Raw genomic sequence first — 23,884 nt, forward strand, 5'->3', positions numbered from 1 at the left:
CGTCTAATACTTCTTGGTACTGTGAACAGGATTCTGACCCCTGTTGTATGTAAGTGACTTGGCTGGTATACTTCTTAGGGCTAGTCCGCTGCCCCGCTTTGGTACTTTCAGCCTCCTTCGATCTCTCCATAGCCAACATCAAGCAAAGAAACCCTCAAACCAGCCAGCCCAATCAGCTAGGATGGAGACCTCGATGATTTCAATCGGCACCCACCGACTCTCTTACTCGATAACTGGCAACCCACAAAACCTCGATGATCCCCTAGTGGTAATAGTCCAGGGGGCTGGCGACGTCGCCTCCAGCTACGCAGCTTTAGAACCACTGGTATCCAAATTCGCTCAACTACTCATATACGACCGGTCAGGTCTAGGAAAAAGCGAAAGCGGACCCAATCGCATCACAGCAGTCACATCCGCAACAGAACTACACAGTCTTCTCGAGTCCATCCAGCAGCAAGGTCCAATAATCCTAGCCGCCCATTCCTACGGCGGCATCATCGCAAGAGAGTATCTACATCTGCACCCAGAAAGAGTCTGCGGAATGGTCCTCTGCGACACCGCAACCGAGAACCACCCCAAATTCTTCCGACTTCCGGATCCGAATATTGCTGCCGTACTTGGTGACCTTAAGTTGTCCCAAATCACAGGCTTGCGAGAAGATGGAGTTTTAACTCGGGATCAGTGGCGACAAAGGGCTATTGACATGGCTCGTGGTGAAGAGATCGAACCGAATTCTGTTTGGGAGGTTTGCCAGACTCTGAGCGAGAAGAAGCAATTTGAACAACAGGCCTTGGGTAATAAACCTTTGAGTGTGGTTCTTTGCAGGAGTGTCACTGAGCATGAGCGGATCTATGAGAAAGGCGTCAAAGCGGGTAATGGGACGCAGGAGCAGCAGACAGCGTTTCGGAAGACGTTGGATAGCTGGGATGTAGCTGCGAGGGAAATGATTGAGCAACAGTTGCAGCTTTCTTCGAGAACTCACTTTGTCTATTTGCCAGATTGTGGGCATAATATTCATCTTCTCAAACCTGATGTTATAGCTGAGGAGATTAGGTGGGTGCTTGGAATGGTACGGGGCAGAGATGCTCAGAAGCTGTGACCATAGAGCTACAACATTTAGGGTTGTTCTGATCTGAGCTTAATACAATGAGTGGATACACAAATGCTATTCTTCTGTTCTTTTAAGGTGTACTATGGATCTGATTGAGTTGCCAGAAACGGACTAGCGGCAACCGATTGTGGATGGCGTGGGGAATTTGGCGTTGAATTCTACAGACTACAGATCTAACATCTCAAAAACATCTGCCAAAGGCCAAATATTGTACAGTTCTGGGCCAGAAATACCAGAAGATACCACCAAGCCCAAATCAAGTCCGTCATGACCGCTGATCTCCAGCCTGCTCGTATTTGGCTGTCGCTGACGTACCCATCTCACAGCCTTGGAGCTTATTCTGACCACACCTCATTCATCTTACTCGCCTCAATCATCCCTTCTTACTTGGAATTACCTATTACGACAGATTACTTATCGACCAATCTACCTCATTCTTTAGGATGTCTTCTCATACTCGAGGGGACACACAACGGAGTGAAGGCGTAGCAAAGGAGAAACGAAAACCCGTCCGCCGCGATCCGGAGAAGAGACGGCAACAGAATATCAAGGCCCAAAAGCGATATAGTAAGCTCTCAGCTAACGATCCCTGGCGATACAAATCCTGATTGTTCATTTAGGAGAAAAGCTTCGTGAGCGCCTCAGCTATCTCAAGGCACTCGAAGCCTCACAGCATGCCTCTTTCAAAGAAACACTAGCTGTGAGAACAGCTATTCCTCAAGTGAATATATCTGAAGAAACCTCAATTGCACCGTTCTACATCACAACAGAAAACCCATCAATTTATGAGACTTCAGATATACATGCCCCCAGTCAATCCTCAGGGACCCAGGATTTCCAAGATATTGTCCCACATTTTGAGGATACCTGGTCAGCATTAAGCACATGGGACCCCACAGCAACTATACCACAGTTCGATGGGACCTCTTCAGCGCCAGGCATATGGGACTGTACTACCCAGATGTCACAATCGGAAAATAACACACCGCCATCATTAAGCCCATGGGACACCACGACACTCTTTTTACGGTCATCCAGATCCCAATCCACAACAGGCATATCAAAACCCACTACCGCAGCCCACGTTAACCCTTCAGTTTTGATGTGCGAGAAACACAATGACGGCTCAGACCCATACTGGACATCGAACATAGACTGCGGCTGCCCAAGCCCACATATCCAAATACGAACCCAAGGTCCGGATCCATATACGCTGGGAGGTCTTCGACTTTTGAGTTTCACGCCGACGCAACGTATAGCAGATCCATACGCCAATGCTCTCCGCCTCGAAACGGTGTGCACCATCGCAGCCTTGTTCAATCTAGGGATGTATATTGGCATTACCGAGGAGATGATTTGTGCCGAAGATTGTCGCTCGCCGTTTTATCGTTCGGGTGCGACGTCTGATCATCTCATTGAAGCAAACACGATTGGCAGTGTGAAGAGTATCTTCAAAGTGCTGAAGCCCGATCTGAGGCCGAGCAGCGAGCAAATTACCGTTGAGCATCATCCATATATTGATATTCTTCCTTTTCCGACGCTGAGGAAAAACATCATCAGACACCAGCATCTGGATGAATTCGATGAGGATCAGTTCTTCCTCGATCTTCTGGCTGGCTTGGTATGTTGGGGAGGTGCAGGTGTGGGGAAGAAGGATCGTGATCAGTCCACTGGGTTTGCATCGACGGGTACACCGTGGGATGTTCGCAGCTGGGAAGCTAAGGCGTGGTTTTTGAAGAAGTATTGGACTCTACTAGGCGGAGAAGATGGAGAGCTTGTCCGACAAAGTGAGTGGTGGCGCGACATCAGAGGGGAGGATACGCCGAGAGAACTTGAATGTATATAGCAAGATATTTGAAAGGGTAGCAAGCAACCCTCGATTGAGTCTTACCTTTCAGACCAAAAAGATCTGACTATATTAAAACATTGTCAAACATCTCTTTCTTTTACCCTCTATAGAAGCTTCACGTTCAGTATCATTTCAACGTCTCTCTTGTTGCAACGTTTTGTCAAACGTCTGTTACTTTCACCTTCTGCAGAAGCTTTCGCTCAGCATCGTCGCAACCCACCTTCTGTTGCAAACCAGATATCATCGCAAATCAGTCATCGCGAACCAGGATGAAACCCTGGTATAAGATAGGCATCGAGCTCGAAAACCTACTCAAACCATCATAGTCGACATAATTGATCAGTGTAAGCTCCATAAAACTTAAGATCTGAAATCGACTTACTCATTGCAACCAGGGGGAATCGAAATGGTACTGGAATTTCGACGGGACAGTCACTGGTGAGACCAAGTCCACAACGTCGTCAACGCACTCCGACAAATTTGCAGTGTCCTGCAATGAGTTATGCGGCCTGCACATCGATGTGTATAAGGACGATAAAATGTGGAATCTCCAATATCTCCAGTCAATAAGTGGCAACATCATCTACTTCAAATTTGCGATTGATATCTTCACCACACGCCCGACAGAACGCGACTCGGCGGCACCACTCAACACCCAGATGAGCGAAACTCTTCGCGGTAAGTCGTTGACTGAGCATTGGAATAGTGTCAATGAATGTCAGCATTGACAAACTCATTCACGTCATGAGCAACAGTCTCAGTGAAGTTGTCTGGAACTCTTCTCCTCTCTTGAGTGTACCAAGAAATCGCACGCATCTCAGAGGGACTATCGAGTTCCGGAGATCGCCGTGCGTAACAAGAGTGCGGGATTGTCTGGCGTGGTTGGGCACGTGCTTCGTGTGTACATACGGGATTCAGCTTGTCTCAGTTCACCACGAGAATTCCGTTTCCTGGCCGCGGCTGGAGTAGTTTGGAAAGGCTTTTTGTATGAAGCTATGAAACAATCACTCCGGTGAGCCCGCCAGATCAATGAGAGAGGAACCTATGAGAAAAAGAATGGACCGAGAGAGTACAAGCTGTCGTCGGGTATCAATATGTGCTTCACATGCTATGAATAGCTGTTTACGGCGAGCGAGATGCTTGAATGGAAGCTTTCGGAGATTGATTTGAATGCTGACAAGCTACAAAGGGGTTTATCTTGCTAGGCGAGGAAGGAACCGGTTCTTGAACAGGATTACTGGATAGATGAAAGGGAAACTTGAAATTGGAAAGACAGGGAATTAAACTGTGTTCGCAATAAACCCCCTTTAAAAAAGGACAATACGCTTTAGAGCTACAACTTGGGTCATAAGTTTGTATATAGTGTCATTCAATATTGCCTTTCTATGTATCGTTTACGCCCTACTTTAAAATTTCCCTCTTCACTTCCTTTTTCGTGGCTTCCTTCGCATCTTATTTACACATTTCCGAGATCCTCGAGTTGATCATTGAGATCATATATAGGACGGAGAAGTGAAGAATGTTGTGGCATCCAATGTGGTATACAAAGGTTTTGAAAATTGTCACACACAGCATAAATTACACATAAGGCACACTACAACTAATGGCAAGCTTTTCCATATTTCCTCAAACGCAAATAGTTATAAGGCAGAGGCGCCAAATACCCAACCCCCATCGAGACAATAGCCGCCCACCAGAACTTCGGATCTCCGAATGCAACCAATCCACCTGTCAAATGATAATCAACAGCATTTTCTGCGATTTCCATGGCCAGCATAGAAACCATGCTCATACCCATAGCGGTACGAGCAGCTCTTACCCAAGGAAGCTGGTCAGCTCCCCAGTGGAGCAGAACTGTCTCGAGGATGATGGAAGTTGTGATACCGGACGCCACTGAGATTGTCAGCAGTGGTCCTATCATGAACGGGATAGCTGAAGCTAGGGAGGGGACTCACTCGACATAGCCATGATGTTACTCGTACCTAGCTCTGGATAATAGGTTTGAAGAATCCATAACGCAGAGAAATCTCCAGCTGTGCAGCCTACTAGACAGCGGAGAGTGTTGATTCCCGCTCTTCGCCAGGTGGATTTACAGGACCAGAACGGGAGACGGAGTGTTGATAAGGGGGTCGATGGGATATTCGTGATAGACTCTTGACTTTTGCAGGTCTTTTCTTCCTGTGGGCCATTCGAAGAAGGCTCCTTATGACAGGCGCGCGTGGCAGGGATGCTGCTGAAGTGGCGTATAGGGGCCCAACAAATCCCGGGGCTGCGTATGGCGAAGAGCGAGTGACGTACTGAATTCATGTTGCGGATGATTCGGAGGTCTCTGTACTTTTCAATGAAGTTACAGTGCAATGGTGTATATAAACCTCGTCGAGACAGGACGAAGCCGCGCTAGGTGAAAAGGTGGAGCTTGCTTCCGGGGTTGTAGCACAAACGCCGCATTCAAGTAATTATATATGCCTTCCTGCTGAGAATATCCCAAGACGAGTTGAAGTTAGTCTCAGCAATCCGATAATCTTGCAATCGGGGAATCAAAACATTCGAATTACTATACAAAATGAAGAAGGAGAAGGAAACACAAGTTCGTTCACCCTTGCCGGGAGTGGGGCGGGAACACTAACATCGCATCTCGCCCAACAGCACAATTCACGCATTTAGTACGCTTGGCATGGGTTCTTTTGTCCAAAGTTGCAGTCTCATGATGTTACATTTTTGATGGCTGAGTTCTCTGCTTCGTCATGTCGGGCAGTGTACAGCACAAGTTCTGGAGGAAAGGAATATCTACATGAAACTAGAGATTCTCAAAATAGATAAGCATGAATATAGGGCCTGGTCAGGGCACTGACATGCAGATCTTGATGCCCAGACGAGGCAGTGTTTATTAGGCAGTACTATTTACATTCCCGGCTTGGCCAAGAGGATCTATAGACCACGAGAGGGTTTGCAGCAGAGTAAATATTTCGCTCCTGATAATGTGATGGAGAGCTCTAGATGCATCCAAGTTAGGAGATGCTTCCTTTTCATTGGCTTTTGGGTGTCTCTTCCTGGTTTTTCTGTCTTTTTCTGGACTCGATAATGCTGATTGTGTTCTTGCCGGAGGCTCCTACATTTAAGGTGTTGATTATCCGGCATAGCCATGATGGCCACGCAATGAGTCTTTCATTTTGCCATCGGAACAACATAGAATGTTCGATTGTAATTGTCATCAAGGTCTGCATAGCCGGGTGAACCGTAACGGGCTCTCACTGGATGTTTCGCAGAGAGTTGCAGTGCAAGTTCCTTTTAATAGAAACCCTCGCGATGCAGATTTAGAATGAGCCTATTGATCCTCTGAAATTAGAGAATTCTTGTAGCCTAACATCGGGCATAGCGAAGATACATTGCAGCGCACTGCCTGATGGAGACGGCTTACATAATGTCACGTGTCCTCACCGCCACGCGCCACGATCGCTTCGAATGTTCCTTGCAAGGCCTTGCAATGCCGTGGGAGTTCGAGAGTGGCGATCCCTTGAGATCCGGGTGGCTGCCTGACAGGTGAGCTTTGATACCTAAACCGGATCCGCCAACTCGGACAGCAGGATGGAGACCTATGAGTCACTGCTTTCTAAGCGCCACAGTACGGAGTCGACGGGGGATCACTCCGAAGCGATTAAAGAAAGGGATCATCCACGTAGCATCCTGCATATATAGCTCTGGCCAGTAGTGATTTGTATTCAGATGTTCGGCACCTCCGCGAGAAGAGACATCAAAGATCAAGACCAGCTGCGCCACAGTGGCGTAAAAAAGCACCTGACGCAACCGACCAACGTATAAATAGCCTGACGGATGCCTTGCTACCTGAAAATTTTGGCAACTCCACATCTCTGATATACATCCATACATCATCGTTTTCCCACCAATTTATTTCGCCTCTCTCATAAACACCTTTCATCGCATTCTTTACCTCTCAACCATTCAGCCTTGCTGATTTCGTGGTTGTGAAATAAGACGCGTCTTTCCGGTATCTCTCTCATTAGTGTGGGGTCAACTCGCGATATGGGCGACGGCTCTGACTATCCTAGTCCAAGAAGTGAGGGACGCAACGGAGCTCTTGCTGCTTCTATCCTCGCATCTGCCTCTGAACAATCGCCTCCGTCCGCCACAATGTCTACCCACCACAGATCAAACGACTACGCAATTGCCAAAGTACACAACGAAGGGGGCATGAGCTACCTCAACCCCACGCGAGCAAGCGTCTCTGTCCGACGCGCTCGCGATCCTCCCAAAAACTCCGAGGGCCAGATTTTCTGCGATCACCTTGATTGTCAAGCTGCCCCGCCGACTTTCCGCCGTCCTTGTGAATGGAAGTAAGTACAAGTCTTGTTTCGTCTCTTGGCGCGTCAAATACTGACCCGATTTTAGCAAACACATGGACAAACATGATCGCCCCTACAAATGTTACGAGCCTAACTGCGACAAGATTCAAGGCTTCACATACTCCGGCGGTTTGCTACGTCACCAGCGCGAGGTGCACAAGAAGAACACCGATGCCAAGAAGGCTTTGATGTGCCCATACAACGATTGCAACCGCAGCACTGGAAATGGATTTACACGCCAGGAGAACCTGCGCGAGCACCTTCGCCGCCGCCACATGCACGGTGACGAAAACCCCCGCTTGTTGTGGATCTGCCCTGGGACCGCGCAACTGAGCTTGAAGGCGTCGAGGGTGTCGAGGGTGTCCGTGTTCCATCTCTCCCTGCGACTGGTATGAAGCGCCGACACGACTCCCACGATGGCAACCTCCCCGAGACAGACGAGAATGGCACTGAGCTCCACCATGAAGTGAAGCGCCTGCGCCGTGAGGTCGAAGAGAAGGATCGCCGCCTGGAGGAGCTGGAGCGAATCGTTGCCGGTCTTCAGCAGGCTATTCCCCAGCAGTCCCCGACTGAATCTGACCTGCAGCCTCTTTCTCAGCCCACTCCCCAGGCTGCCCCTGTGTAAACCTGTTTCTTACGGTTCAGGCAGTCTACGGATCGATTTGCATCATGTGGGCGTTTCTTGAAGCAAGCAATAAGGCTTCAATATAATCTTCTGTTTTATTGATTTGTGTCGCATTTGGGTTTGGTTTTTGTGGCTTTCTCAGAGTGAAGTTTTACAAGGGTCCACCGACTCTTCCTTGTGGCGTTTAAGCTTGAGTGACGAGTTCATATGGGCCAGGCGGTGTTGTCTTCAGAGGCGGTTTACAGCTTTGTCTCGCCTCATATACCCGGGTGTTTGTTTCAATGTATCTTTTTACTCTTTCGTTTTATTTTTTTTTCCATATGTTTTACCCAGTGTTCTCATATAATCATCTTAGCTACACTACTGTTCCCGTAGACTCGTTAAATTGTAAACACCTGTAATAAAGCCGTTTCAACCGCCTAGGCATTCCCATATCTGTCTCAGGACCCGAAGTCATACGATGTAACACATGAAGGTCAAGCCCTTCGAGGCACTGAATTCCAGCCCGATCACAGTTGCACAAGGCGACCAATAAGGTAGCTCGGGAAATCGGTTCCTCAGGCGCCCATCGTATATCTTCAGGCAAACATCCAGCCACCCCATCAGACCCTTACCTCGTTAATACCCACGAGGCTCTCACGAGGGTCTTTGACGTATGCACGGTCATCTCGGGGTGAGATATAGCCCCACTGACATCCACATCCGCATCTAAATGCCCGGCGTTAGGAGACAAGGCCGCTGTTAGGCGGTCATTCACGGAACTTGCGGTCCCCGGCGGGTCATAGGGCACTATACGCAGTGTCATACACCCAGGCAGTGGCCCTACAGCCTAGTCTAACATGACTCTTTGCCAAGGTGACTGTGCTAGGTTGTGACTCATTATTGTTAATGTCGTGGCGTACTTGAGTCGATGTCCGGGCGAGTCGCGTCAACGCGTTATCACATGATTAGCTTGTTGGCAGCATTGATTTCGACATGTGAGTCTGTCTGTTGTTCTTGGGTATCCCAAGAGAAGATTATATTCAGTTAGTTGACGGTTTAGAGCTCTACATGCGGCAGAGGCCGCATCCGATTAAATGTATTACCTAATCATCACGTTGGTCCAGTCTCGCTTTGACGACGATTCTTGTTGCTTGAATCAGAGGCATCTGAAACTGAAGGACTTTGGAGAACTTTCGCTTTGCACCACGAGGAATCTCAACATACTGCAGCTCGGGGAATGATCACTTACCCTCAACTCAACATCTGCAACCAACCACCAGACTGCCCACAGCTCACTCACTACAAGGCATCCACGCCTTGAAAGCTACGACCTTGGTGATAGCGAAGAAACCTATATTTCTATTATTCAAGTCTTTGTTAAAAAAAAAAAGCACACTTGATCATCTGTGGAGCTATCAACACGGCAAGCCGTGAAACGAGGTCCAACATACACATCGCATCACCTCAGGCCGCAGCGCCAACCACGACGTCCCCATGGTCGGGATCTCACAAGGAAACATGTCTATGAGCAACGTCGGACCGGACAGGGAAGTACCAATGTCCCAAATGGACCAATCCAACTATATCCGAACACAAGAATACGTATCAACCCCGCGGTTTCCACAACAGACCAGCTCCCCCGCGTTGAACAGTTTCTACGGACTGGGTAGCCTGGACGAATCAGACACAGTAATTGTGGACACGAAGCAGCTAGACCGATCAACACACGAGTTCGCCGAAGGCGAGTTCGTCCCCGTGAACTTCTTCAACCGCGTCAATCTGGGCGGTTTCACGCGCCGCTTCAACGCCCTCCAATGGAGTTATGAGATGCGCCGGCAGGCGCAGTCCGTCTTGCCTTTCTTATCGCTGGGTCCGTCGGCGTGTTTACGGGACCGGGATTATGTCCGCCGTGAGGGATTCACGTTACTTCTTGCTGTTCGGAATAAGCATTCGGCGCAGGCGCGTCTGGTTTCTGGTGATAAGGCTGCTGCTGAGGTAGGCGTTATGGCTGATACGATTGATGTGCTTGATAATCAGGAGTTGATTTCTGCTTTTCCTTGGGCTATTCGCCGGATTAATGATCATCTTGCTGGGACAGATACGGATCGTAACTCTATGGCTGAAGATGGTCATCAGAAGAGGAAGGTGTTGGTATTTTGTGAATCTGGGAATGAACGTTCCGCTGGTGTCGTCGTTGCCTACATCATGGTCATGCTGAATGTTGATGTCAATGAGGCTATTCATATGATCCAGCAGCGTCGGTTTTGTTCTTCTATCGAGGATCCGATGAAGCGTATCCTCGAGGCGTTTGACTCGATCTTATCTGCGAAGCGTGATGTCGAGAAATCCAGGCATGTTGTTGCGCCGCGTGCCGCTGCGACTTTGGCGCCACCGTCCCAATCCCAGGTTCTTATGAAGAAAAGGAGTTTCCAGGATCATCGAGATGATGACCTTACTGTTGAGGATGGAGAGATGGATATTGATGGAGAGGAGACTTGGTTCGCTGAGCGGAAGCCGAATGCTCCATTTCAAGACCGTGTTGTGTGAGAAGGGTGATTCCTTGAGAAGCTCGTGTCCTCACTTTTGATAGAATCGATGATTTGCTGTGTGGTCAATTGAGGTGGCTTTACTTTATTCCTAGACCAAAGGGATATCGTTGCTTAGGTGGTATATTAACTGCCTTGCTGATATGGTCTGGTCATCTCTTTATTTTTGCTTTATTGCTTCATGTCTCTTTCATGCAAATACCCAGCCGCAGGAGGCCAGTGTTGTTCTATTGTCTTTAGGTAGAATCTCAATGAAATGGTGTCCATCGGCCACATAGCTCTGTATCCTAACATGACCATGACCTGTAACTTATATCAGTATATGTCTCGATCTATGACCAGAACCAAAGATGTGGTTAGCTTCTAAGTCAGTCATGTATCTGGGGGCGCATATGCGGAGTCTTTAGTTCAAACATCTATCTGGATTTGAGCTGAGATCATCCAGCGTTGCCTGCCATATTTTTCCTCTTTCGGACGGAAGTCTGCGTTGCCTCAAAATTTCTCGGGGCAAACACCCTCAGCGCAACACCACGCGCCATTTCTCTTGCCCCAAATTCTGCCTTTTCCAACGCATAGCCCTGCATTCATCAATTTTCTGCCTTATGCGCAGTTGCTTTCGAATCTTGCATGCGGCAAATGAGTGCCATCGTGAGTTCACTCTCGTTGCAATTAACGAACTTGCGATTGACGTTGAACTATTCCAAATTGTGCATAAGTCAGCGTGAAGTCCGATCCAGATCCATCTGACACTCTGAGACTCAAACGTCAACGGACCCTCACTTGAACATGAGTGGAATGAAGCTGCGCGACAACATTCGCGCACCAACCCGCTATGGGGAAGGCGAAGGCCCAGAGATCCCGACACCTCGCAGTGCCCTCCGAATGAGGCTCGACGAGGGGGATGATGATAACATGGAACTAAGTGATTTGGGCAGGCCGCGTCCGGTTAAGAAGCGCAGCTCGACATCGAAGCCATTCAACCCCAACTTGCCCCCTGCTGCGTTTCCTTCACTTGACAGGCCCCAGACCAACCCGCAACTTCGCCGGCTCATCCTCAATTTGCCTGTGGGCAAACGACAAAGTGGTTTCCGACTCCCTCCTGCTCCTACTTCTGATCCTTCTTCGGCTGCTGCTGCCATCGCCGACATGCCTCGACAGAGACGGAGAGTGAAATGGGCTCCCACCACGGTGGATCATGTTCCATTGGATAGTCTAGAGAATCATGTCGTCAGCAACAACGAGTCGAATCCGGTTTATGTGCGCAACATGGCGATGATGGCCAAGGCTGCCTTGAGGGACCCGATGGATACCAGTGACGAGGAACAGGATATGTCGATGAGCGACAATGAAGACTTACCTGATCCCACACAGCTGCTCCTCGACAAGGTCAGTAATTTCAAGTCTGCCTGTTGTGAGATGGACTGGGACTAACTTCAGTGGGGTTGTGTTAGATTCCAAACCCCAAATGGAGCGAGCTGAACAGCGCACTTCAGGTCGAAATGGTGGACAGGGCAATGAGGAACATGACCTGGAGAACTGTCTGCACCAAGCTCAAGCTGGGGCCAAGAGATCATCAAAAACTTTCTGATTACATGGATACCCGGAACAAACAAATTGAACGAGAGAACAAGCGGATGGAGGAGATGCGGAACAAACAGCGCGCGGTATTGATGAACATTGACAACAGTGATACAAAGCTCTTTGCACCGCCGCCCCAGTTAGTATTGCAGCGCATTATGCGACAGGTCACGCGCGAATCGTTGTTGGATGGGACGAATTACACTGATCTAATGCTTTGCACATCCGGAGATGTTTTGGCAGCCAGACAATACCTGCATCAACATGGATTTCCTCGCAGCTGGGCTGGCGACTGGGGCGATGGCATGGTCGAGCTACACGAATCAGCTGATGACTGCCAGGACCCAGACGAGTTCCATTGGAAAGACAATCTAACAGTGACCGCGCCTTTCGATGGGAGCAAGCACCTTGTTAGCCCAGCCGTGCAGGATAGAACGGAATTTATCCATGATGTTGGCCTCAGTAGTAGCAGGCTCATCGACCCCAGGGCGCTGATCCGAAACAGCGCTGACGCGGATCCTACCCAGGACTGGCGCAGATACTTCGACCACTGGTATCCAGACCCCCAAGACCTAACGGGAACGAGCCCAGAATCGAGCCGGACAACCACTCGACACCAAGGCATCGTCAACCTCAAGGTCGGCCGACAGAAAGCCGCACAGATCCAACAATACGAGAGAACAGGCACCAAGCCTTATGGCTGGCCTGCATATGGACCAAGACCATCGCCAATCACCCAATCCGCAGAAATCGAGACTCCAACCAGAGTGTGTCACAATCCGGTTGGTCCTCAGTTCAGTCCTCAGTCCAATACCCCAGTCACCCGGCAACAAAACCTCCAATACACTCCTCAGCCCCCGATACCTTTCTCACGCAGAATTCCTGTCATCCAACCGAACAGCCCTTTCAGCAGATCGGTCGGTGGAAACTGGCTATCCAGAGATGTCAATTATGCAGAGAGTCAAGCGCGATTCGCTCAACGCCTCCAACAAGCCCACCTGAGCATGACAGAAAGACAAGGACGAACCCAAACCCAGTACTACGACCTCCAACCCAGACCACACCCTTCAGGCGTCAGCACAGGAGGTAGCCCTTATAGCCGAACACAGCCCTACGCAGCCGTGCAGAACATCGTAAACACACAGAGGATGACTGGTCGAGCAATCCCGCAGACCAATCAGTATGACGCATTCTTGCATGAGCACCAGAGGTCCAGGGGCATGGGCGACGGAGCCGGTGGCTCAATGGATGGGCTTGTTTACAGTGATCTGAGCATCATGCTGGAGGAGTCGGAGGATGAGCATATGGAACCGCCTAAGAAACGAGAGGAAGAACAGTCCAGTTCCACTGATTTGAGCTTGGGCTTGGATACTGATGACTCTGCCAATGAAATGGTGATGGTGCCCACGGACTCTTGTGCCTCTTCGCGCAGTAGGGGGTGAAATCAAATACCAAATGACTTGAACGATTTGCACATTCTTGCTCCTATGTAAGTTTAGTTGTGTGTATGAATAATAGTTTTTGCAAACCAGGCACAGGTTCACAAGTTGTCAGTTGTAGTTGTAGTTGGTGTGTTTTCCTTGCCGGTGGTCAGGATGCCGAGGTCCGGTGCCGATCATCACCTGTCCGGGTATGCCAAGCCCACGCTTAGGGTACTTTACCTTTCCAGTATAAACTGGCCTGTAGATACTTCTTTTTAGATGTTAAAGAGGGAACTCGACACTGCCGGCCTATCTGCCCTCAACAGATTCCACAAATCGAACAGGAGAGACCAGATTTTTCACCCAATTCTCTGCATCCTGTAGGCTTTCGCTGTTCAATACCTCACCGTGGCAATAGGAGATCATCACAATACCATGTCTCAAAGACTGTCTCATCTGCCCTAGGTGACGGTTGCCAAGTTCAAAAAGCGATGGATAAACATCAGCAACGGGCTGCATGTATATAGAGTGATATGCCACCTGGATTAAAAACTGTCTGTCGAAAATGGCAATCCGCTCCAGACTTCCCTGTAACGCAAGCACTGCCTTTCTGGCGCCTTGTAGTTCGGGAATCAATTGGTGAACATAACCCTGTGCTACATGTGGTTCCAAGCCCACGGCTATCATAGCACTCCTCCAGCTTTCTCGGGGATCGACAACACAAGTCCAAGATAATAGCTAATTTGCCATGCAGCTTCACAGGAAATACTCCCAGCGCAATATGCGGCCGCAATCTCGACCGAGAAATGGCCGATGACTATATTCGGGCATAAATTCTAGCTCAGGAGAAGATTAACCAGCGCCACTTGTAACACGGTGCAATTTGCCTGAGACTGCATTGGATGGTTGATGTCGGGAAACTTGCCAACCCCTGATTCGAAGGCATCTAGTAATAGTCTGTTAGTCATTTCTATTAATGTCCTCACAAAAAGAGGCAAATGAGAGAATATCACCGAGGAGAACCCAAGGACTACCCTGCTTATGCAAGTAACCCAATGTCGCTTGAATACTCCGGCGGAACACAGGAAATCCCATGAGGACTAGCCCCATCCCAATCCATTGGGCTCCTTGGCCTGTAAAAACAAAAGCCATGCCGGGCTCATTTGTTGAAGCACGATGTTTTGCAGATCTTCCATTCTTGCTATCTCTGCAGAGCTCAGATAAACTCGAAGCAATGACAGCAGTGCGCCAATTTGGTTGAGATCGTCTATCGCATAACGTATATACAAGGTCTCTCATCAATGTGGCCTGGCATGATAAGACCTCGATCTCAGGAGAATTTCGACATATTCGCTTAACCGCGTCGCATTTCTTTGGAGCCCATTGTCGTCGTTTCCGGAGATCATCAATATGTAGGGCATGCCAGATCCCGTGACTGTTGTCTTGGACACTGCCGTTTGTCACGTTGCCTGTGGTCTGTTAGCTGCGCCGGCTCTTACTCTGGTTGAATCAAATTAACAGATGCATCTTGATACTTACCATACCATTGACTTGGCTCTCAGAGATCAGCTGGTTAGAGGCTTTGTGGAGAAATTTTTCTGGCCATTCCAGTACAGCGTGTGCACGGTTGCCACCAAACCCGAATGAATTCACAGACGCTCGGGGAGATTGGGATACAGCCGAATATCCACTCAGGTAGGCTAGTACTTTAGCTATACTGTAATCTCAAAATATTAAAACATTTCTTTATTCCTGTTTCAGTTGGCACTGCTGAGCCATAGCTCAAGTGTATTTGACCAAGCCAATGACTGCCAAGAAAGGGCCATTTCCTGTTTCCTTTCGGCTTCCTTTGGCCTTGAGATGAATGCAAATAAATCAAACACGCTAAGCTCGAACTTGACCACTCATTACAAGACCTGCAGGTCACCCCCAAACGTTCAACGCTTCCTCCGTTTCACAACTCTGCTGGCAACTCTTCCACTCCTAAGCTCTATGCAGTGCGAGTCCTGTAAGAACAAAAGGGTGGTCAGCTCGGAAAACGGGAAAGCTGAACAGTGGCCTTTCCATAGCCAAGTCTGGAGGCAAACTGGCCAAAATGGATGAGGATTCTGGCAGCAGTAACCCAGTACGTGCATCAGTCTTCAGAGTGAATCTTCTAACCAATTGATAGCCCTCAAAATGGGACTTGCTCAACTACATTTCTTATACTCTCTCGTCTAATATCCACATTCGCTTTGCTCCCTCGATGCGACACCAGCTTTCTATTGTTACGCTGGAAGAAATCCGAAGTGCGAAAGACCTATGTCCACAGAGTATGGGAGGTTGCAAAATCCTAGAGATCAATACATCAACAATATTGAAAGTGGGACCTATGGTTCAGATGGGAGAAGCAGAGGCCCTCTGTCTTTTGAGGAAAAGGACATCAGTCCCCGTCCCTGAAGTCTTCAATGCTTACACAATCGCTGATATCGGATTCATTTTGATGGCGAAGATCCCAGGTATCCCTCTGGAACAATGCTGGAAAGATTTGGCTCTGGATGCCAAAAATTCTATTGTCCGACAGCTCGGCGGGTTTATTCGGGAGTGGCGTCAGATTGAAGGGCCGCTCTTCGGATCTATTGATGGTGGTTCATGCGAAGATGTTCTCTTCCAACATTCATGGGATGCAAAGCCCCGTCGCTATGGACCTTGGCAAGAAAAGAATTCAATCAGGGAGTGGTAGAAGCTCTTCGCAATTCCAGACCCAATGCGCAGCTCACGAAGAGAGATGAGTCTCTGGTTGAGAGAATTCTCGTATCGGGTGACCAGGATGAAACAAAGGTGCTCACACATGGTGATTTGCACCAAAGCAACATCATTGTGAACGATAATGTCGTGACCGGAATCATAGACTGGGGCGCAGCTGGCTACAGTATATCGGCGAGGGAATATTTTTGTTTGCGGTGGCAAGCGTTAGATCTAGAATGGAGGGATCTTACATCCACCATCCTCGACGTCGACGAGTATGAGTTTTGGGCTGAAGTTAATCAGTCCATGGTAGACTATACTGGAATTTGAGCTTAATTTACATGCTACTTCATTTCAGCCTCTTCCAGTTGCCTGACCAGCTCGTGCCGACTTTCCAACCATTCCATTCCAGAAGTGGCATGTGCCGGATGGGGCAAGCTCTTCCACCTCTAGAGACAACAGGGTTTCATAATCCCAATCCTGGCATCTCTTCTTATAATTAGAAACATCATTTAGAGAAGACTACGCTTTGAAATTAAGGGTAAGTTTCGGTCAAAACTTGGTCACATCGGATCTGGCTCTGCAATAAAGACCAATGGGTGCTTCTGACTCTCATTGTGGCTTTATAGATCTATTGTTTTTGTCGGGGCAAGGTCTCTTTCCCACTGCTTTGCAGACTTGTGTATTATTTGGATTGAAATATGCTCCTATAATACTTGGTGTAGATGTGACTGTCTCTATACCAGATTCGAAGCCTGTACGGACCGCATATAGTGCGCATTATTCGTCAACCATTTAAATCCACCCCAAAAATAATCAAACTATACGGTTTCGAGCACTTTCTCTCTTTATTTATTACGCCATGGTGTAAATTTGTGTCCATCAAGACTAGAGTGAATACGAGTAGTTGATGATCAATATAAAGTTGGTCCGTGCGTCAAACGCGAAAATGCCGCGTCGACGGCTAAACTTCATGTTGCGCTTGCGCTTGCGTTTGGTCCGTTTGATTTTCGAAGTATAGACCTTTTTACGGGGTAAAACAAGTATCACGATTGGAGGTGTGCGTTCTGCTAGCTCTTTCCGCATACAACGCGACAACTTTCATCGCAACCGATCCCCTCCTGCGCGTTACGCTGTGACGTATTTTCACAACCATCTTGATATCTAACATTGCGCGTCATCCATTACCACTTGTACTTCACGGTATCAGTTTGATATCCTCATTGCGATGAGCGCACTCATTACCCCCACGGATTCCCGTGCGGGCACGATGCAGCCAGAATCGACCGTCCCCTCGTCGCCAATCACAAATGCGACGGACACCGACGAGATCAATCCCCTCACCACTGATGATGACGATAAAAAGGAAAAAATGACGGATGGTGAAGATGAAGAGCTAGACAGTAAGGCGAAGGCCTTGATGCACCTTTTGAAGACAAGTTCAGTATGTCGACGCCGACAGTTTTGGACGTAAAAGATCGCAGCCATTCTAACATCGCATTTCCGGCAGGTTTTTGTCGCTATCATGTCGGATAAGATGAAGAAGCAACAGGAAGACGCTCGCTTGGCTGCAATCAAGCAGCGTGAGCAATCTGCAGCTGCAGACGACAAGAAGGAGGCGAAGACTGCCCCCGAGCCACCCCGACGAGCCACGCGCACCCGTGCGAACCAGAATTCCACCCCCGAAAAAAAGACCATAGAGAAATCTGCAAGTGCCAAATCCAATGACAAGAAGACAGACGTGAAGCCTGGTCGGCCCAAGCGGGCATCTGCTGCAAATGGCAGCTCGATTTCGAATTACTTCAAGAAAGCGGACGTGGAAGTGACTGAGGACAATGCTTCTGTACAGCAAGCACTTGAGCAAGCTGCCGATGAATATGAGGCAAAGCCTACAGCACTGGGCGAGCAAGAGCTGGTTGCAACCCAGCAGCCTGGGCTTATGACTGGTGGCCAAATGCGCAGGTACCAACTCGAAGGATTGGAGTGGCTCAAGTCCTTGTGGATGAACGGACTGTGCGGCATTCTTGCTGATGAGATGGGTCTTGGAAAAACAGTTCAGGCAATCTCAATGATTGCTTTCTTGAAAGAGAAGCAGGTCTCAGGGCCTTTCTTGGTCGTTGCGCCAATGAGTACCTTGAGCAACTGGATTGATGAGTTTGCAAGATGGACTCCGGATATTGAGACAGTGCTCTATCATGCCACAAAGGATGAGCGAGCTGCTATCCGTCAGAAGCAAATGAATATCAAGAATCAGGCAAAGATGAACTTCCCTGTCATTTGCACATCATACGACATCTGCATCAATGATCGAAAGTTCCTATCGCAGTACCAATGGAGGTACATTGTTGTTGTATGTTTGTTGAAGAAACCCCGCACCTTCCAGATGCTAATTGATCTATAGGATGAGGGCCACCGCCTGAAGAACGTTGACTGCAAACTGATGAAAGAGCTCATGACATACAACTCTGCCAACCGTCTTCTCATCACGGGAACTCCATTGCAGAACAATATCTCGGAGTTGTGGTCCCTGTTGCATTTTCTTCTGCCTGAACTATTCAATGACCTTGGCTCTTTCGAGAAATGGTTTGACTTTTCTTCAGTCTTGGATAAGAAAGGCGAGAGCGATGATGTTGTCGAGAAGAGGAAGACCAAATTGGTCTCCAGCATGCACGCTATTCTCAAGCCATTCTTACTTCGGCGTCTCAAGGCCGATGTGGAGACCTCGCTGCCCAAAAAGCGAGAGTACATCCTGTACGCCCCTCTTACTTCCGAGCAGAAGGACCTCTACCGGGAGATTATCGCTGGGACTGGTCGCAAGTATCTTGAAGACAAGGTCCTGGAGCGTCTGACCAGCAAAAGCGCTAGCTCCACGCGCTCGTCAAGCCTGAAGCGCAAGAGGAGTGGCACTGAAGAAAGTTCTCCAGCGAAGAGCATGAAAACCAGCGAATCATCTACACCTGCGTCCGATGCTCCCATTTCTAGCCGACCCCGTCGTCGTGGTGCGACCTACGAGTACAAAGAGGTCACTGATGGGGAGTTCGACGAAACGCTACGGAAGATGGAGCTGGGAATTGAAGAAGCCCCCGAAGAAGAGGCTCAGCTGAGTGACACTGAGCTCGAGGAGCAGGAGCTTGCTCGCAACTTGAAGCTTGCCAGTAAGTCTCGGTTACCAAGCATTTGCCCGTTCGGTTACTAATATCACCCTACAGAGCAAGAAATTGGCCAAAAGAAGATGCAAAACCCAATTATGCAGGCTCGCCTTGCATGCAACTCGCCACACAATTTCTACTGGCCGTGGATGGACGAGTCTTCGACTGTGGACGAGACGCTTGTATCGGCGTCCGGTAAGATGCTCTTACTCGACCGCCTAGTTCCCTGCCTCCTCGCTAAGGGTCATAAGATCCTTATTTTTTCGCAATTCAAGACTCAGTTGGACATCATTGAAGAGTGGGTGACTGAGCTTCGGTCGTGGAAATGCTGCCGCATAGACGGCGCAATCGCCCAAGAGGACCGCCGCACTCAAATTCATGACTTTAACAAGAAGAACAATCACAAGATCTTCTTACTGAGCACTCGTGCGGGTGGCCAGGGAATTAACCTCACAGCCGCGGACACAGTTATTCTTTTCGACTCCGATTGGAACCCGCAGCAAGACCTGCAGGCACAGGACCGTGCTCATCGTATTGGTCAAACCAAGCCTGTCATAATCTACCGCTTGGCCACCAAGGGTACCGTTGAGCAAACTCTTCTCGAGAAAGCTGATTCGAAGCGTCGCCTGGAACGCCTGGTCATTCAAAAGGGCAAGTTCCGCTCGCTTCTCGACCCCACCGCTACGTCGCAAGACGTTGATGAACTGCGCCGCGCTCTCGGCGAGAACGAATTCGAACGCTTCGAAGTGGGCAATGACCCAGAGTCAATTCTTTCTAACAAGGATCTTGAGATCCTGACTGACCGTTCCGAGGAGGCTTACGCCCGCGCTGAACAAGGTCTTGACCGTAAGAGTGCTGCGTTCGTTGCTGTTGAGACAAAGGGGAATGCCAGAGATTTGTGAATTTGTTCTGAGGATGACCAGTCACTCTGGCAATGTAATATACAACATGGTGATGTAGCTGGGTTTTCTGTTTGTTCTGGAGTAGGACGGGAAGGCTTTTGCCTGTGTGTGAGTGGCGTTTGTTGATGGGTGGTGCATCATAAAATGCATTTGTTAGAGTATACGGTTGCATGTCGCACAATACAATGTTTACATTATGTCATTTCTCTTTTCTAGCTACTATCTGGCTTACTCAAAAATGAGCAAACAAGAGGTGAATTAAGAGAGGCCAAAGGGTGAGAAGTGTGTTACGTGAAGTGACTGTCCAAGGACATCATGGCAATGTATACACTCTGATGAACCCTGCTGTACAACGTCGAGTTTGTTCCAATGCACATGGTTGCAATTATCAAGATGCAGTAGTAAAGTAATAAGATCCATTTAGCGCCTGAAGCTCCTTAACAAGGAAATGGCTGTACAAGAGGGTTGGAGAACAAAGAAAGCAGGGCATATATGCAGCCAAACCCCATGGAAACAATAATAGACCGACAGCATCGCAAGCCCAACCAAGCAAACGATCACCGCCGAGCCTTCTCATCCTCAATCTGGCTGCGCAAGCCCGAGAGCACATCATGCCGTTGAGACATATGGCTCTTGAGTCCCTCAACCTGCTCCCCAACAGTCTTAATATCCTCCCTCAACCGCTCGAGATCCTGACCATCCTTCGAACGGCCAGTCCCCTCACGCAGCTCGCGCAGTTCCCGTTCTTTATACTCCAACAACGAAAGCGCCTCCTTCTTAATAAGAACCCAATTAGGCCGGCCATCATTCCGCGAGCCATCACGGCGCGAGTCAGAAGCCTTGTTAGCAGAGCTTAGCTTGCCCTCCAACTCCGCCAACTCGCGACGCAGCCGGACCTTCTCCCACTCCTCGTCTTGAATGGTTTCACTGAAATCAGTTCCCTTGGGCTGGTAAGAGCCCTTGCCACCAACGCCCAGCCGGCTGAGATAAGTGTCACCGAACTTGGCCTTGCGGCCTGTGCGGGTCTCGGTCTCGCCGTCTGCGCCGTAGCGCTGTGCGGGACGGACCTTGTCGACTTGGTAGTCGATCTGGTTGTGTTCGAAAGAGGCGCGTAGGGACGCGGGGATGGTGCGCGGGATGCGGAAGCCCTCGTGGCGGTAGTTGAGGATGTGCAGGAAGGCGAGCGTGGCGTCTTTATTAATTGCGGGTGAGGCGGAGGGGTTTACGAGGTTCCAGGCGGAGCGGACGTCCGTATCGGGGACGTCGAGGGATTCGTAGAGCGGTTGTAGTTGTTGGACTGGGGTGATTGGTTAGCGGAGTAAGCTTGCTGGGATTTGTATAGGGGTTCACTCACATTCTACTTGGCCGCGGCCATTCCGGTTGGCATCGTAGATCTCCGTATACTTTGTCTTATCGTTGGGCTTCATGTACCAGTCGAAGCCGTCCTTCAGGCCGAGGGAATCATCTTCATCTTCTATCCGCTCGAACTGTTCCTGGTGGCCGCCGAGTGCGCGGGTAGCATGTACGAGATGTGACTTGGACTCTGGGACGAGCCAATCTGGGAGGACGTTGGGCACTTCTTGTAGTTCCTGTTTGGCGATAAGATGGCCGCGTCAGATTGATTGGGCAATTGGCAATAGGGGGAGTACAACATACCCCGTTGACCAGGTCGAATACTAAGCGCATAGCCACGCAGAACTCCTCGAAGTCCAGCTCGCCGTCTCCGTCGACATCGGCAATGTCCCAGACCTTCTCGAGTTGGTCATCGCGCAGCCGGCTGTTCCTCAGCACGGAGGCGGCCTGCGAGCTGTTAAGGTGTTTCTGGCCATTTGAAAGAGAGGCGAATATCTCCCAGTAGCGCTCAATCTCCCATTGCTCGATCTTTTTGGCAGACATGGTGAATGGAGCTCCGATGAATGGCTGTGGAGGGTGAGGTGGGAATGGGGGTAGAGACGGATTTACTTACTTCCGCCAGGGGCTCTGAGGTCATTCTCACAACTATACAACTACAACGACTGGTCATTCATTTAGTCCTAAACATGCAGTAAAAACTTCGTCAGCTAAGTTAGCCAGGTCGAAATGATCGGCTAATTAATCATATCTGTCAGTTCCATTCCTATCTCTACTGTAAACCAAACATCAATCAAAATCAACATGGAAACATCCCCGAACATGTCGCCGCGATCCATATACTCACTTCTACTGCCATTTCAAAATATCAATATTCGCGACTTTCTACGAAGGAGTCGCTGAATCGCATCAAATATCTACATTTTGTGTATTTCGTCTATTATGATACATAATCTCCCCGGGTATGACAGAGTTGAGCAGGGGGATGCTCTGGATATCTTCATCCAAACACAACTCCATTGATCATCAGTAAACGGCATGATTAATTCCTCCACATTATGAGCTCTTCTTCTCGTTATCCTGCTCAGCCTTTTTAGCCTTTACGGCCTCGAGCTGCTCGCTGACCTGAATAATTGCTCGCTCGGCCTCCAACGCGAGCTCGGGCGCCTCCAAGATCGTGGCTAGCTTCTTGGCATCTGACATCTTCAGCAAGATCCTATCTTCGCTCTGCTCAATCTCTTCGACAACCTCAGAGTGTGGTGTATCGATCTTGGCACCCTCAAGGGCTCGAGATGCGCGTTTGGCGTACAATACTTCTAGTGCGGGTAATGAGATAGGGTTGAGGAGCTTATTTTCAACGAGGTGTTCGAGGTGTTTGGAGCCATTCAATGCTGCATCTTGTTAGCTTTGCGTCTCAGAACAATTCGAAGATGAACTAACCGCGCCAATGGGACCAGCCCCTATAGACCACATAGAAAAAGGGAATGTTGGGGATCCTGCGATCCGTCAGTACCTCCTATCTGTACTCCATCTGTCATAACATACACTGGAACCAGCCCAAATGGTGCGGTAATGGGTGCAAGGACGAGACTCCACATCATCTTCTTCTTGTGAAGCTCCTGTCTTTCCGTCGCGATAGTGTGCAGCAGAGTGGTGATTCTCTCCTTTCGCACTGCGTTCCCCGGAAATAAGACATCGACCTTGTTCTCTCCATGTGTACTATCCAGTCGCTTCTGTGCTTCCAAAGAGGGAATGCTTTTTAGACCCCATTCTTCGTATGGTATCCGTTGTTGGACTCGGTTTCCCCAGGTCACAAGGTGTTTCTTCCATCCCTTTTCGGCTTCCTCCCACTTAGCCCAGGTCTCAGCTGCCTTTGTAGTAACGCGATCGAGGACTGAAAGTTCTCTCGCCATGTCTTTTTGGAGTGGCCGCGCGTATATGAGGACCCGGCTCGTCGAGATCGGGATTAGGAAGAGGCGCATTGCGACGAAGTTTGGCGACAATTGCGCGATCGCAGATGGATATGTAGATAGACTGAATATGAAAGAATCAGGCAGGAAGCAGTTCAAAGAAGATCAATCAGATCGGAAGTCGAAACTTTTGTGGGCTAAAGGGATGCGGGAGGTGTAAGCAGGTTTGGAGACGTCATTTCCGCACCCTTTCTCGACTCCCCCAACTTTTGACCTCGGACATCTTTGGGGCAATCGGAGCTCGACTGTCGGCACGGGTAGTGATGCGAACTGCTGATTGACGCTTCCCGATCTTCCCGAGAGCTCTCTTTTT

The 23,884-nt window shown here is 49.2% G+C and overlaps 11 protein-coding genes across 11 annotated transcripts; 7 read left to right on the forward strand and 4 right to left on the reverse strand.

The window, feature by feature from the left end:
- Positions 1 to 181: 181 nt before the first annotated feature.
- Positions 182 to 1,099, forward strand: N7508_006230 (alpha/beta fold hydrolase; the record flags this gene model as incomplete). The annotated part of the gene is made up of 1 exon (XM_058464296.1): positions 182 to 1,099. The coding sequence occupies one exon, from the start codon at positions 182 to 184 to the stop codon at positions 1,097 to 1,099; it is 918 nt and encodes a 305-aa protein (XP_058318149.1).
- A 455-nt stretch (positions 1,100 to 1,554) lies between these two features.
- Positions 1,555 to 3,753, forward strand: N7508_006231 (bZIP transcription factor; the record flags this gene model as incomplete). Its single annotated transcript, XM_058464297.1, has 5 exons — positions 1,555 to 1,678; positions 1,732 to 2,898; positions 3,215 to 3,240; positions 3,356 to 3,638; positions 3,716 to 3,753. The coding sequence occupies 5 exons, from the start codon at positions 1,555 to 1,557 to the stop codon at positions 3,751 to 3,753; spliced, it is 1,638 nt and encodes a 545-aa protein (XP_058318150.1).
- Positions 3,754 to 4,560: 807 nt separating this feature from the next.
- Positions 4,561 to 5,267, reverse strand: N7508_006232 (DUF4396 domain-containing protein; the record flags this gene model as incomplete). Its single annotated transcript, XM_058464298.1, has 2 exons — positions 4,561 to 4,853; positions 4,916 to 5,267. The coding sequence occupies 2 exons, from the start codon at positions 5,265 to 5,267 to the stop codon at positions 4,561 to 4,563; spliced, it is 645 nt and encodes a 214-aa protein (XP_058318151.1).
- Positions 5,268 to 7,001: 1,734 nt separating this feature from the next.
- Positions 7,002 to 7,946, forward strand: N7508_006233 (putative C2H2 transcription factor; the record flags this gene model as incomplete). Its single annotated transcript, XM_058464299.1, has 3 exons — positions 7,002 to 7,312; positions 7,368 to 7,603; positions 7,663 to 7,946. 3 exons carry the CDS (start codon positions 7,002 to 7,004, stop codon positions 7,944 to 7,946), a joined length of 831 nt encoding a protein of 276 aa, XP_058318152.1.
- Positions 7,947 to 9,031: 1,085 nt separating this feature from the next.
- N7508_006234 (uncharacterized protein) lies at positions 9,032 to 9,424 on the reverse strand (the record flags this gene model as incomplete). Its single annotated transcript, XM_058464300.1, has 4 exons — positions 9,032 to 9,151; positions 9,178 to 9,227; positions 9,257 to 9,287; positions 9,380 to 9,424. 4 exons carry the CDS (start codon positions 9,422 to 9,424, stop codon positions 9,032 to 9,034), a joined length of 246 nt encoding a protein of 81 aa, XP_058318153.1.
- A 61-nt stretch (positions 9,425 to 9,485) lies between these two features.
- Positions 9,486 to 10,475, forward strand: N7508_006235 (dual specificity protein phosphatase family protein; the record flags this gene model as incomplete). Its single annotated transcript, XM_058464301.1, has 1 exon — positions 9,486 to 10,475. One exon carries the CDS (start codon positions 9,486 to 9,488, stop codon positions 10,473 to 10,475), a length of 990 nt encoding a protein of 329 aa, XP_058318154.1.
- Positions 10,476 to 11,260: 785 nt separating this feature from the next.
- N7508_006236 (uncharacterized protein) lies at positions 11,261 to 13,494 on the forward strand (the record flags this gene model as incomplete). Its single annotated transcript, XM_058464302.1, has 2 exons — positions 11,261 to 11,860; positions 11,926 to 13,494. The coding sequence occupies 2 exons, from the start codon at positions 11,261 to 11,263 to the stop codon at positions 13,492 to 13,494; spliced, it is 2,169 nt and encodes a 722-aa protein (XP_058318155.1).
- Positions 13,495 to 15,568: 2,074 nt separating this feature from the next.
- On the forward strand, positions 15,569 to 16,195 carry N7508_006237 (uncharacterized protein; the record flags this gene model as incomplete). Its single annotated transcript, XM_058464303.1, has 2 exons — positions 15,569 to 15,598; positions 15,644 to 16,195. 2 exons carry the CDS (start codon positions 15,569 to 15,571, stop codon positions 16,193 to 16,195), a joined length of 582 nt encoding a protein of 193 aa, XP_058318156.1.
- A 1,233-nt stretch (positions 16,196 to 17,428) lies between these two features.
- On the forward strand, positions 17,429 to 20,251 carry N7508_006238 (putative SNF2 family helicase/ATPase PasG; the record flags this gene model as incomplete). Its single annotated transcript, XM_058464304.1, has 4 exons — positions 17,429 to 17,644; positions 17,711 to 18,550; positions 18,602 to 19,355; positions 19,410 to 20,251. 4 exons carry the CDS (start codon positions 17,429 to 17,431, stop codon positions 20,249 to 20,251), a joined length of 2,652 nt encoding a protein of 883 aa, XP_058318157.1.
- Positions 20,252 to 20,808: 557 nt separating this feature from the next.
- Positions 20,809 to 22,147, reverse strand: end3 (cytoskeletal adaptor protein SagA; the record flags this gene model as incomplete). The annotated part of the gene is made up of 3 exons (XM_058464305.1): positions 20,809 to 21,548; positions 21,606 to 21,840; positions 21,908 to 22,147. 3 exons carry the CDS (start codon positions 22,145 to 22,147, stop codon positions 20,809 to 20,811), a joined length of 1,215 nt encoding a protein of 404 aa, XP_058318158.1.
- A 510-nt stretch (positions 22,148 to 22,657) lies between these two features.
- N7508_006240 (mitochondrial K+-H+ exchange-related family protein) lies at positions 22,658 to 23,583 on the reverse strand (the record flags this gene model as incomplete). Its single annotated transcript, XM_058464306.1, has 3 exons — positions 22,658 to 22,992; positions 23,042 to 23,097; positions 23,147 to 23,583. 3 exons carry the CDS (start codon positions 23,581 to 23,583, stop codon positions 22,658 to 22,660), a joined length of 828 nt encoding a protein of 275 aa, XP_058318159.1.
- Positions 23,584 to 23,884: the final 301 nt, after the last annotated feature.

This window comes from Penicillium antarcticum, assembly GCF_028974205.1.
Source record: "Penicillium antarcticum strain IBT 31339 chromosome Unknown utg000006l_segment0_segment0, whole genome shotgun sequence".
NCBI lineage: Eukaryota > Fungi > Ascomycota > Eurotiomycetes > Eurotiales > Aspergillaceae > Penicillium > Penicillium antarcticum.